General features: G+C 36.3%; 1 protein-coding gene across 1 annotated transcript in view; it reads right to left on the bottom strand.

The window, feature by feature from the left end:
* LOC100262322 (rRNA biogenesis protein RRP5) overlaps positions 1–14,039 on the bottom strand; it is a 32,255-nt gene that overhangs the window by 8,200 nt on the left and 10,016 nt on the right. The window contains exons 13-21 of the mRNA XM_010655552.3: positions 13,889–13,963; positions 11,498–11,634; positions 9,943–10,077; positions 8,475–8,620; positions 8,320–8,385; positions 7,099–7,205; positions 6,831–6,911; positions 6,657–6,731; positions 6,470–6,571 (exon numbers count right to left, since the gene is read on the bottom strand). Of these exons, the coding sequence (XP_010653854.1) occupies positions 6,470–6,571; positions 6,657–6,731; positions 6,831–6,911; positions 7,099–7,205; positions 8,320–8,385; positions 8,475–8,620; positions 9,943–10,077; positions 11,498–11,634; positions 13,889–13,963 (924 nt within the window). The remainder of the gene's footprint in view (positions 1–6,469; positions 6,572–6,656; positions 6,732–6,830; positions 6,912–7,098; positions 7,206–8,319; positions 8,386–8,474; positions 8,621–9,942; positions 10,078–11,497; positions 11,635–13,888; positions 13,964–14,039) is intronic.

The raw sequence follows: 14,039 nt of genomic DNA, 5'->3' as shown, positions 1-14,039 counted from the left end.
GAAAACCTGGAGAGAAGGTTTTGCGTGTTGGAGAGTAAGAGTTTTCAAATCAGTTTCGAATGCACTCATGGGGGGAAGTGGATTTCAATCACAGAAAGAAGTTGAGGTGCTGTTTTCACCGTGGTTTTCGATAATGAAGAGATTATTTGGTTTTTGGAGCAACTAAAGAAGGCAGTCATTTTAGAGAGCCCTTTGGGTTTCATCAAGAAGTTCAGGGGAAAGTCAAGGACTCATCAAGGTGCTTTAGTTCCAATGGAAAAATGGGCTAGAACTGTGATTTGCGAAAGCAAGAACGACATAGAGGATTGGTCAGATGTTGGAAGGGCTATTGCAAGAGTTCTTTGTTTGAAAGGTATGGTGTCTGTTACACCAATATCGTTCTTCAAAGGATTATTATTTGTGGATTCCGTTGGAAGTGCTCTTTGGCTTAAAGGAGTAGCAACAGTTTCACTGAAGGGAGGTGTTGTGATTTCGTTAAGAAGGTGGTTGCCAGAGGAAAACATGTTGATACTCGGAAAATTTAAGTGAGGATGGATAGAGTTGCGAGGTCTTCCTTTCCACTTACAATCGGAAATTCATCTTCATCATTTGTCAAATCATTGGGGGGTTGTAACAGAAATTGATCGACAGTCCTTAAAATTAATTGATCTATCAAAGATCAAGTTGAAGGTGGAGATGAAAGCCAATGTTGTGCTACCGGCGTTCTTAGAAGTGATAGATGGGGCATGGAGCTTCACAGTCCCGGTCTCAGTCGTTGGGGAGGAAGAAGATGAGTACTGTGGTTGGAAGGATAGTGCAGTGAGAAGTGACTGCAACAGGAGGCAAAGTCCTATTACAAGGACAGGTGGCGACACTAGTTTGAATCCTGGTGATGGTTGTCTCCCACAGGCTCCTGTTTCCTCTTCAAATTTTGGGTCAAACAAAGGCTCAAGGAAGGAAAGCACAACCAAGGAAGGAGACACTATTAGTGGAAAGGCGGCCCTTTTCTGTCCAAAAAGTTATAAAGCCCACAAAGAGAAAAGGGGGGGCCTAGTTGAGGAAAAGAGCCTTAAGTCTTCTGAAGCCCAAGTAACTGAACCAAAGGCCCTTGGCCCAACTTTTGGGAAGCCCATTTCAAGGAAAGAAGGTGCAAGCCCTTAATGAAAGAGGGGGCAAGCCCAATTTGGGGAAAGAAAGAGTAAGCCCACTAGCACGTGAAAGCAACCCAAGTAGTGGAGGAAGTTCAAGGCCCACTCAGTCTTTGGCCCAGTATGGAGGAAGCCCAAATAGATGTTGTAGTTCTGGACCTTTTTCTTCTTCAAGAGATGTGAGCACAGTCACACAGTAGTAAGGGCCCTTTGTGAGTCTTTCGGGGAGGCCCTTTGGAGTCTTCATCCCCAAATTACCAAGGAACAGAGGCTTGCTCTGCAAAGGTTCAATATATTGTCGATGCACAAGAGCAGCCTACTCAAAGGACTACTCTAGGTGACGCGAGAAGGCAAGCAAAGAGTTGGCCTCCGTATTTCAAACTTTTGACTATGGCAAGGAAAAGCAATCCAAACTTCCAAAAGCCTTCAATAGAGGAGAAGACCTTAACAGGTGGACACAGGTTGGGTTCGAGGAAGGGCAGAGAGCCCCCTGAGCATTCAAAGGGACTCTGAGAGGCGAGGGTTCCCTGCCTTATGGTTTGCCAAGTCAGGTATGTCCTTCTAACTCCAGAACCTTCATTAAGGAACTTTCCTTAGATGGGGCTTTTGATTCAAATCTTCTCGCTCTCTTTTCCTTTTTTGCTTCTCACTCTATTCAGCATCAACCTTTGTTGGTTAATCCTATGGATTCTAGCCTTATCATACAAACGGTAAACCAAAAGAACTTACCTGGTGCTAAATCTGTCCCTAATGTTGGCATTCCCATTGTTGTTGGTATGGACGTCCCTATAGTGGTCAATAATCAGGAGTTAAACGATCGTTCTTTTCTTGAGACACCACTCTACAGCCCTAGTGAGCATTTTTTATCAGGGAGTGGTCATTCCTGAGACCTAGAGTCCTCTTTAATGGAAGGTTTTCAAGTAGAGGATCTTTCACCTAGTAAAATGGTCAAGCTACATTCAGTTTTAGAGTCTATGGGAATCCTACTTGTCAAAGGTAATGAAAAGTGGGGCTCTCTGAGGACAAAAGCAGTGATTGTCCTTTTGTAAAGGTTTATTCTAGAAGGAAGAATAAGCCTTTATGCGGACCTAATGGGGTTTATTAGGTTAGATTTGGAAACTAAAGGGCTCTCATTGGTTTATACGAATCATAAACTGGAATATTAAAGGGTTGGGATCTAGGAAGAAAAGAAGGACAATAAAAGGGTTTCAACTCTGTAAACCTCGACACTGTCATGCTCTAAGAAATAAAGAGGGAGCCTTGCGATAGGAGGTTTGTGGGCAATGTATGGAATGCTAGAACTAAGGAGTGGGCTACTCTTCCAGCTTGTGGGGCCTAAAGAGGTATTGTGATTATTTGGGACTTGAGTAAATTCAAGTGTTCAAAGATGGTTTTAGAATCCTTTTCAATAACTTTTAAGTTGTGCTTTGAGGAAGAAGGTTCTTTTTGGTTAACTCTAGTTTATAATCCAAATAATTCTAATTTGAGTAAGGATCTTTGGGTGGAGCTTCAAGACCTCTTTGGTCTAACTTATCCGAAGTGGTGTGTGGATGGGGACTTCAATGTTATAAGAAGAATTTTGAAGAAAATGTGTGTTTTTAGGTTAACTTCTAGCATGAGGTGTTTTGATGAGTTTATAAAAGAAAGTGGGCTAATAGATCCCCCTCTTAGAAACACAACTTTTACTTGCTCAAATATGCAAGCTTCTCCTATTTGTAAAAGGTTGGATAGATTCTTGTTCTCAAACAAATGGGATCTTTTCTTCCCTCAAAGTCTTCAAGAAGCACTTCCTAGATGGTCATCAAATCATAAGCCCAATTAGCCTAGACACAAACCCTTTTAAGTGGGCTCAACTCCTTTTAGATTTGAGAATACGTGGCTGCTCCACCTTGATTTTAAGGAGAGATTTAGGTGATGGTGGCAGGAGTGTTAGGGTGATGGTTGGGAAGATCATAGATTTATGAGAAAACTAAAGTTTGTTAAATTTAAGTTGAAGGAGTGGAATGGAAAGGCGCTTGGAGATGTAAGAGAGAAAGAATAATATCTTTTAAACATTGGTAGGATTGATGTAACTGACCAAGAAAGGAACTTGACTCTTGATCTCTCCATTTTGAGAGCCTTAAGAAAGCGGGATCTGGAAGATTTATTGTTAAAGGTAGAAGTTCATTGGAGGCAAAAATCTAGGGTTAAATGGATCAAAGAAGGAGATTGCAACTATAAGCTCTTTCATAGAGTGGCCAATGGGAGGCGAAAAAAGGAAATTCATAAATTCCTTGGTGTCTGCAAAGGGAGTAAAATTAGACAACATTGAAAATATATCAGAAGAGATATTGAATTTTTTCAAAAAGCTCTACAACAAACCCTCAAGTGGTCACCCATTTTTGGAGAGAGTGTTGCTTGGCTAGACCGTCCTTTCTCTGAAGAGGAGGTACACCTTGCGGTGTTCCAACTAAACAAGGGGAAGATCCTTGGTTTACTACTGCGGTACATCAAAAGTGACGGAATGTGATAAAAAATGACCTTTTAAGAGTGTTTGTGGAGTTCCACGATAATGAGGTAATAAATCAAAGCACCAATGTGACTTGGTTACAAGTTTCACTACCCTTGTGCCAAAAAAAAACAGTCAAACAACCAAAATTTCAAATTTTAGACATATTAACTTGGTTACAAGTTTATATAAGATTATAGCTAAGGCCTTGTCAAGGCGCTTAAGAAGAGTGCTTAATGAAACAATTTTTCTATCTCAACGAGCCTTCGTTGAAGGGAGACAAACTCTAGATGCGGTTTTGATTGCAAATGAAGTGGTGGATGAGAAAAGGAAGTTTGGGGGGAAAGGGATGGGGTGGTCTTCAAAATTGAATTTGAAAAGACCTACAACCATGTGGATTGGGGATTTTTGGACCATGTGCTGAAAAAGGAAAGGTTTTAGCACAAAATGGACATCCTAGACGAGGGAAGCGTCTTCAATGAGTTTTGCAATCTTAGTAAATTGAAGTATCAAAGGTTGGGTTAAGGCCACTAGATGATTAAAACAAGGAGACCCTCTTTCTCCTTTCCTTTTTACCCTTATAGTGGATATCCTTAGTAGGATGATAACGAGAAAGGAGGAAAGGGGTCCATTTGAGAGTTTCATAGTTGGTAGGGATAGGACTAGAGTGTCTCTTTTATAATTTGCAGTGGATACCATTTTCTTCTCTAAAGCTTCTCTAGAAATTCTACAAAACCTCAAGCTAATTCTTTTGGTTCCAATGGTTGATAGAATTTTGAGGAGGTCGGATGGGTAGAAGAAGGCTCTCTTGTCTTTAGGAAGGAGGATAACCTTAATTCGGTCTTGTTTGTCTCACATCCCTAGCTATTTTCTCTCTTTTTTCAAGATTCTAGTATCAGTAACCTTAAAGATTGAGAAAATGCAAAGGAATCCTATGGTCTAGGACGAGAGATAGGAAGAAAGATCATCTTATCAATTAGGATACAGTGTGTAGACCAAAGGAGTTTGAAAAGTTGGGGATAAGGAAGATTTCCTTGAGAAATTGTGCTCTCTTAGAGAAATGGCTTTGGAGATTCTTTAGGGAAAGTTATGTTATGGTATCAGATGATTTCAAGCATTTATGGGATACATACTAATGGATGAAACCAACATTTTAGTTAGATGGTCACACAAATATCCTTGGAAGGCTATTGCTCAAGTCTTTCAGAACTTTTCCCCATACACCCGCTTTGTGGTAGGGAATGGGGAGAGAATCCGATTCTAGGAAGATTTATGATGGAGAGATAAACTTTTATGCTCACGATTTGCAAGTCTTTATAGGGTTATTCCAATAAGAAATCTTACCATCTCTGATGTCCTTGGAAATTCCTAACCGTCTTCTTAGAATCTTAATTTCTAACGCAATCTCACTAATTTAGAAATTGAACTTCTCGAAAGACTAATATCTTCACTTAATTCAATGCACTTATCTTCTTCTACCACGACTCAAGAGCTTGGTCCTCATCCTCCATTTGTTCATTCTCAGTAAAATATATTTTCACGGTCTTGTCCAAGCCCTCTAATCCAATTTTGTTCCTTCCAACTAATTTTGCTTGGAAATCAAAAGCCTCTTCAAAGGTTAAAGCCTTTGCGTAGTTGGTGGTGCACAAGAAGGTAAATACCAATGGCATGCTACAAGTAAGAAGACCTTACATATCTCTTAATCCTCATTGGTGCATTTTATGCAAAGGGAGTGGAGAATCAATTTATCATCTTTTTTTATGTTGCTCAATAACACTAGGGCTTTGGCATAAGCTTTTCAATGTAACTAATATGGATTGAGTTCCACCAAGGAGTATTGGAGATATAATAATTATTTCATTTAGAGGCTTAGGGAATTCAATCAAAAGCAAGACTCTTTAGCATATCGCATGCATCACTATATTGTGGGTTGTGTGGCAAAAGAGAAATGTTAGGATTTTTGAGGAAAAGTGCAAAACAAAAGGGATGCTATGGGATCTTATTCATTTCTACTCCTCTTTTTAGGCTTCTTGTACCATCACCTTCAGAGGAATTCCACCTAATGTTATTCTATGTAGTCAGCTTTCAATTTGTAATTCGAAAGGGGTGGGTGATGTTTGCAAGAGTTTGATTTTAGTTTTTGAGATATTTTGTCCACGCTTTTATCGATACTTCTCCTTATACATGGTGGAGTATAGTCATACTTTAATCAAGTTTTGTACTTTGTGGGAAGGATGTCTCATCATTCTCTTCAACTTTACTATTATAAAAAAATAAAAACCACTGAAGTTTGGCATGTCATTATAGTTGATGACAGCACAGGCTAAACATGACAAGCTTTACCGATGTGAACTACCTTTAATTTTACTAGCCTACTAATAATAAATCTCTAGCATCTCAGAAAGATCCAAAAGAAGAGGAGAAAAACAAAAGGTAGATGGCTTGCTATGAAAAGAAAACTAAAACCAAATAATTATAAATAAAAGAAGGCAGCCTCTTTTTGGTCTCCATCTCATCCTTGTAGCAACATGTACCTTACCAATATCATTCCACTTGCATGTAGCTGCCATTATCTTATCAATAACATGCAAAGTAGACAGTAAGACTTAACAAGAAAAAATAAACCAGCATTTCAATAAAGTCTGTAAGAAATTTCTGAAATTTCAACAGGTTTAGGTCCCCCATTTTCCTGTCTAACCCCACCCCATTTTTTTGCTACACCTATCGATCAGACCTGCCAAAGGCCATTTTCTGAAGCAAATTAAATAAAAAGTTTAAACAGGTAAGACAGAGAAATGAAAACAACAAGAGATTACTATGAAAATTTTAGAAGTAAAACAAACACAATTTATACCTTCTCCTCCAAAAGAAAATATTCTTGTATAAATGATGCATCTGTTGATGAGCAACATGACTGCTTCAAAGAAAGTGTTATTCTACCTGTTTCACTGTTCACCTGAAAATGAATTAAACAAAAGCAATAAGTAAACTGATTTGAAGGTTATTACTTCAGAAAGGTCAGTTTTAGATAGTTCACCAACATCAAGTATATTACTCCGAACAGATTGCCCAATGAAAAAGGCTTCGGAAGGAACAGCTCTTTGGTCATCCATCACCTTCAAAACGAAAAACAAGCAGAGTTTGACCAAAGTAAATGTAATGCCTACAAAGCATTACTAGGAACACATGATAAAAGATGAAAAAGACATTTGTACCTTGTTTCTAGGAGAGAATCCAGTCAAACGCCCAAGGAAGCGGACAAAGCAGCCAGTTTCAATTATGTTACAAATGTACCCCTGATTCAGACAGATGAATTCAAGTGCTTGAAACCAGTAAAACTCAACAGACATCTTTCACAATTAAGATTATGAAAGCTAAATCAACAGAGGACACAAGCATTTTTGCATGCTTGGAGGTGCAATGCAACTGAAAAATTAAATTTCTTACATGGAGTAACTTATCAAAAAAAACAAAAATTCTTACATGGACTACTGAGTTCGGATGAATCTGAGTGAGATCCAGAGGGAGCTGTTGGGCAGAATTGATAAGAGAATACTTGGCAGAGAGTATAAAATTGTTACCTTCAACATCTAAAATAACACAAGAAGGAATTTACCAAATAATAGTAATAATAATAATTACAGCATCAATAATAATAATAATAATAATAATAATAATACATCAAGAAGATAATTAAGATAACAAAAACAAAACATTTCACCACAAAAATGCCACAAGAACTATTGCATCAGAAACCATAACAGAAACAATAAAATATATATATATATATATATATATATATATATATATATATATATATATATATATTCAATAGGCAATAATGTAATTTTATGAACAAGCATCATAGAAACAGCAGAACAAGGTACACGAGTATACACAACGAGCGCCAAAAAAACAACTAAAAAAAGGCATCAAGGAACAACCAAAACAAGAGAACAAAACACAACTCCTTCCTTCAACAAGAACCCAACCAATCAGCAAAAGCAATTAAAGGCATTGTGTCTTCACCTATGTACAACTTCACCCACAAAAAGGGATTACTAAAGAAAAACACCCTTCAAAACATGGGCATATTGTTCCTCATTCTCAAACAACTTACAATTTCTCTCTCTCCTCCAAATAGATGTATAAAGGAGTAACTCACAAAACCTTTTTACACCTTTATCGACAAAGGATCCATGCCACCCTAAAAAGGTGTCTCTCACTATGGCTAATAGCACCCATGGAACACCAAACAAAGAGAAGAGCAAGTGCCAAAGAACCCTTGCCTTAGAGCAATGAAGGAGAATACAATCAACTAACTCTTCTTCGACTTTACATTGGAAGCATCTAAAGAGAGATTGTTCAGTCCCCACACCAAAAACATACTCATATAAGCAAACATTTATAAGACTGTATGAAGTCTGTCTATGGCAAAATTTTGTACTATATCTATATACAGCATGCATGTATGGTTAGTTAGCAACATATCTGTAAATAAAATATTATAAAAGACCCTTTCTTTTATAAGAAACAATAAATAATTCATTGATATATGAATCAAATGTACAATAAGGATACATCCTTAAAACAAAAAACAGAATCGAAGAAATGAAGGCAACACAGCCAAATAACACAAACACAGGCACACAATGGCATAAGCCCAATAAGGCATGGAGTGGAAAGAACAAATTACAAGAATACCTAGAACCAATAGTTGATCAAACTCGTATCCAGGTTTAAGTGTCGACTTCATCAAAGCAGCATGTCCTACAGAAGTAGTCATAAGTAGGGGTACACAAAACAAAAAAAAAAAAGCATGAAAAAGAAAAAAAAATATCAAGACTTAAAATATGTACCTTGATGATCAGCCAAATGCTCAGTAGAAATTGTACCCTTCAAGTAACCTTTTGCACTAACATTTACAATTATTGCATGAGGGGTCACCCGGTCAACTACTCCTCCAACCACGCTACCCAACTTAACCATATCATCTTCAGAAATCCTGCAACTCAAAGATCATCACTTAGAACATACTAAACAGATGATACTTGAATCAATTTTATTGTGGTATATAAGAAATTCATTGCGAGAACTTGAAGAATCTCTTAGACACCACAAATCACTAGAACAGACTGAAATACAGCTTGTTACTGTTGTTAGTACAGCTAAACATATACATTTCATTATTTCATGCAAAGAAACCACTAAGAATGAAAGGAGAACTAATAACAAGAGATCTGCATTGAGATCACTGAAAAATTAAAGGTAGAATAAAAAGAATTATTTCTACAATGGATGGCAGAAGGACATGTTTGCCCAGTTAGATATGGAACAATCCAAATCCCAATTTGACCCAATAAGTCAAGGCTAACCAAACCTAACTCAAAGCTGACTTGGGTTTTTCTAATTTTTAGGAACTGACATTTAATCGATTAACGCAGGACTTTACTAAGCAGACAGATGCAATGCTGTTGTTGACCATGCCCCTCAACCTACCATCAATTATAATGACAGATATCGTCACCATTAGGGTTTTAGGACTGTTGGGTATTAGTTATTCTCTGGTCCAATATTTGATATTGAGGCAAATAAGAATCGCAGGGTTTAAGTACATTTGAAGCAGCTCCTGCAGCTGCAAGAGAGTCACAGGTACCCACATACTTCATTTCATTTTCTAGTGCTGTATAGAATCCATGTTTTCTGATTCATCATGTAAAATGCATACAGGTGATATACATTAGCTCATTCAGAGCAGAGAATCATTTCTACAATGGATGGCAGGAGGACATGATTGCCCAATTAGATATGGAACAATCCAAATCCCAATTTTGCCCCAATTAGTCAATGCTAACCCAACCTAAATCAAAGCTGACTTTGGGTTTTTCCAATTCTTAGGAACTGACATTATTTCCATATGGCTTCTGAATGGTATGCTGTGCAAACTATTTGATCCCAATTAGAAGTGATCGTATGCACAGAAATGATGGGTAGTGACGAGCTGGAAAGAGTGAACAATATCAAGGATGCAACATTTTTTTTCATCACAATATATCAAGGGTGCAACATGACTCAGTTGGAACAAACTATGAACACAATAACCAATCAATCGTCTCCATTGCAGACCAGAAAAAAGCTTCAGAGCAGGCACTCCAAGTATCAGTACCAAGAAAACAAATGCATTAAATTCAAAAGTATCTTCCAAAATGAAGTTTTCATTGTTTTCACATGTGCACTTTCTCAGTTGCAAATCGACACTATATTCCATAACACAGCAAAGATGCACGAGCTCATCAACTAACCATGTCGATAATTAGAAAAACAAACCTTGTTGGTTTTATAATGAAACTAAGGTTGATCCGCCGTGAAGCAGGAACAGAACCTTTTACTCTGCATTTGACAACTTGCCCAACATGATACATCAAACTTGTGTTGCATCCTGGTTCTAATCCAAGTTCGGAACTGCCTCAAAATGAAGAACAATCAGTGAACCTTGGTTAAATAAATCCAGAGAAGAAAATGTACAAGATCAGGTCAGATGGGAAAATCCTCTTCCAAATTCATTTGTGAATCTTAAATAAAAGCATTCTTAAGTGTTTCAATTATCATCTCTGTGCATGAAACCAAGGAATGTTCTCCAAAAGGATGAGTTAACTAAGGTTATTGCCCTGTTGAGAGTTAGTTCTAGCATGAAAGACCATAACATTTTGTCACTAAAAACATTAAATATCATTGTCATAAACTCAAGGACCTCAATGATGAATTTAAAAAAATAAATAAATAAAAATTAAAAAAATATATATTCTAATTAATGAAAATACCAAACCAAAAATACCAATTAAACGTGCTTACCTACAATTGAATAAGGTAGACTAGGGCTTTACTCTCTTAGGATTTAAATTAAAAAAAAAAAAACTGAGGAATTAAGATTATGATCAGGAAAAAAAATGTGGGAAAACAAAAGAGAGAATAGATATATAAAAATTAAAAAAAAAAATTGAAACTCTCACTAAGACTTTTAAGGAATATTTCTAGAGTATAATTATTATTTTTTTTATTGGACAGAGTATAATTATTATGAATACTTTAGTTCTTTTTTTATAGGTAAATTTTTTGTCCCCATTAGGACTTGAACCTGGAACCTCCCACAAACCCTCCCCCCATCCCTTTACCGCTTAAGCCAGGCCTCAAGGGCATTATGAATACTTTAGTTACCTCAAACATTCTTATTTATAGGCTTTGGAAAAACCTAAAAACGCCCCCACAAACTATAAAAAAGAAACTCAACCCTTATAATAAATCATGTATCTTAGTTCTTTCCTAAAACTATTAAACCTTTCCAATAATTGAATTTAAAAAAATAGAAACTTCTTATAAATTAGAAGGTAGAATCTTTTGAAGTAAATAAAAGATTTGGAAAAAGTAAACACTTTTAAGGATATAGAACCTTTTAGAAAATGAAAATTTTATAAGTACTTGGATGTGTTACAATAATTAATTTCTAAGAAAGGGGACTTTCTAAACTCTAAATAGGACACAAATATAACTACCAGTAATTTTGACCCAAAACGACCCAGAGCTGTTAAATTACCAGATATCTTTGTCTAAATCAACTAAGGATATAGTTTTTCATTTTTCTTCCTTTCAAGAGTAAACCCTGAAGGGTCATCCCCATCACACTCCCTTGTTATCAACTTTTAAATTCCTAAACATGGATTTTCTGAAGTAGTGATGAAGAAGAGGAGCATAAATGCAGCAAAATAAAATAAAAACCACTCCTCACATTATAACTGTAATTATCAGTTCAGTTAATAAAGAAGGTCATGAAACTTCTGATAAAAAAGGGGTTATCAAAGGGCAACATAGACTGCCTGGGACAAACCTCGGGGCAAATCCTTGGACTCCATTATAGAATCGGATAAAGCATCCATGTTTCTCAATCTTTGTTATCCATCCATGTGTAATTAATCCTTCAGTAGCATCAGTGTATGAACTAATAATTCCAAGCTTTGATTTCAACTGAAAAGGAAAAACAGTTTAACATTCTCTTACATAGAGAAGATAAAAGAGATTGTTTAAAACGAGAAAGGAATTACAAGAGGCTCTTAAATTCTTATAAATATAATCACTTTTTGCTTTACCAGCAACAATGCAGATCCGCATACAAACTAAACTATATAAGAGAGAATAACTAATATTAAATTTTCCAACAATCATGTGCCCTTGTTAACAAGAAAACCTGAGTTCAAACCAAGTTATCTTCAAGCATAAGAAAGACATGTTCAAGAAACTTTAGGGGCCAGAGAATGCTGGGGAAATTAGAACTCATAGTGCCAAACTCAAGACAGTAGTGAAATGTGATTTGGAGGATATTGAAATTGAAGCATATGCATACTAATACTCCACATCGTAAAAAAGGCTACAAAAGGTAGTAATAACACTGCAAAAGCAACCGAGATGGCTTATCAGGTGCAACCAAGACCAAGTACAACCATTTAGAGGTGCTTGAAAGCACTAAAAGGGCCAAGTGCAAAATAAATAAATAAATAATAAGGCATTTCACCAAATATATGACCAATATCATGCAACTTCCAAAATACACCTGCTCTAATCCTTCAAAAATAAAAATAAAAATAAAAAATGAAAAATAAGAGAGAGTATTAATTAACGCAAAAATCACATAAGAGTACACAGATCGTATACAAAACACACCAAACAAAAATAGAAAAGAGGGTACACAAAAAAAAAAAAAAAAATACTCCCTCAACAGAGACCCAACCAATCTATGAAAGTTATACTAGTACCCCTATATTTGCAGATTCCTTGCCTTTATACCCCCATCAAACTAACATACTGTCAGTTATTTTAGGATTAAATTTCAGTAAACCATTTCTTATGACCAATAAATCGGCCTATGCCAGGAAAAACCACCCGATCACAAAGGAAATATGATTGTTTCGACTTCGACTATTATCATTTTGAAGTGAAAATAATGAAGCTAAAATCAAAATCAAAAATCAAAATCAAAATCAAAATGAATGTGAAAATTTAAAATCTATTTTTGATATTGTGGCATGTGATTTTGAAGGTTCGGAATCAATACCAGTACTCTGTTTAAACTGATTCTCTGTACATTAAATTGGGTGAGAGTGAAATGCACAAGAATATATGCAAAGAATCTGCATAGATTAGGGGAAAGAATACAAAAAAAAAAATTAACATCTATTAATAATAACCAAAAAAAAAAAATTATATGCATCACATTGTAGACTGCCTATGGCAATCCATCTGCACGAAATGAAATCATGTGCATCACTAATGTGTGTTGAGTCTGGACTAGTGGGGTATGTGTATTTGTGCTGGGAGTTTTGGTTGTAAATCAATTCACTGTATAGAAATACAAAGTAAGTCCAAAGATGCCTAGAGTATCAACACAGCACAAACAAACTGCTGCAAATAAAGGAAATTCTCCATGGAACATCCTATTAATCATCAACATATAAAACTAAAAGTCTCTTGACTGACAGTTCTAGCTTCCACTTCATCACACTATCCAAGTCAATATTAAAGCACTTCAATAAATGGTATAATCCTAGACAGTCAACAAACATCAATACAAGGATGAATGAAAGTGACATAACATTTGCTTACATGTGCATTTCCCACATGGCCACAGCAGTCAGAGGAGATACCTAACCACCCCGTCATGTAGGGTGCAGAAGAGGCAAACTCAAACAATGGAGTATTCCAATGCACATTTGAAACAATGAGTTTCTTTCTCTGAAGGCTTATTGGGGTTGGTCTGATATTAAACCCAATGCCTACTGCTATTATAATTTATATAATCTTGGGCATTCATGAATAACAGTAAAGGGAAAGGAACAAAAGCATCTCTAAGCATATTTGGTTTAATTCACAAGCAGCAAGAATAAACATAAAATGTGCATTATATCTAAAGCAAGAGAGCCTAATCCAACAATCCCTTTCATGCTAGATGAACATCTGATACAGACATTTCAAAGAGCAGAGACAAGGCATGACCAAGGTTTTGAAATTTGCTTCAGGTTTATCATTGTCACTCCAAAAGTGCTACTAGTTCACGGAAGTTCGAAACAAAGCCTTAAGAAGACATATCAATGGGTAATATTTCCATCTAGGATTTAACTGGAGTCACAAGAAGAATGGCCTATAGAAGTTTGTAAGGACATATCAAGGCATACATCCAACCAAAACCAACCCAGATATGAATAATAATAGTTCACAAAGAACATACAAGGGTTTTCTTGTGAGTAACAGTTATTCTCTTGGACTTGCAACCGAGCACACGGAATATCAATTCAGCTCCAACCTGCACAGTAATACACATGTAATTAGTACACAGCTCTAAAATTTAGCCTTAAACAAAACGACAAAGAAGAAATGGA

The sequence above is a fragment of the Vitis vinifera genome, chromosome 8 (assembly GCF_030704535.1).
Source record: "Vitis vinifera cultivar Pinot Noir 40024 chromosome 8, ASM3070453v1".
Taxonomy (NCBI): Eukaryota; Viridiplantae; Streptophyta; class Magnoliopsida; order Vitales; family Vitaceae; genus Vitis; species Vitis vinifera.
Note: the sequence above shows the minus strand (reverse complement) of the source record. Positions and strands in the feature narration are given on the sequence as shown.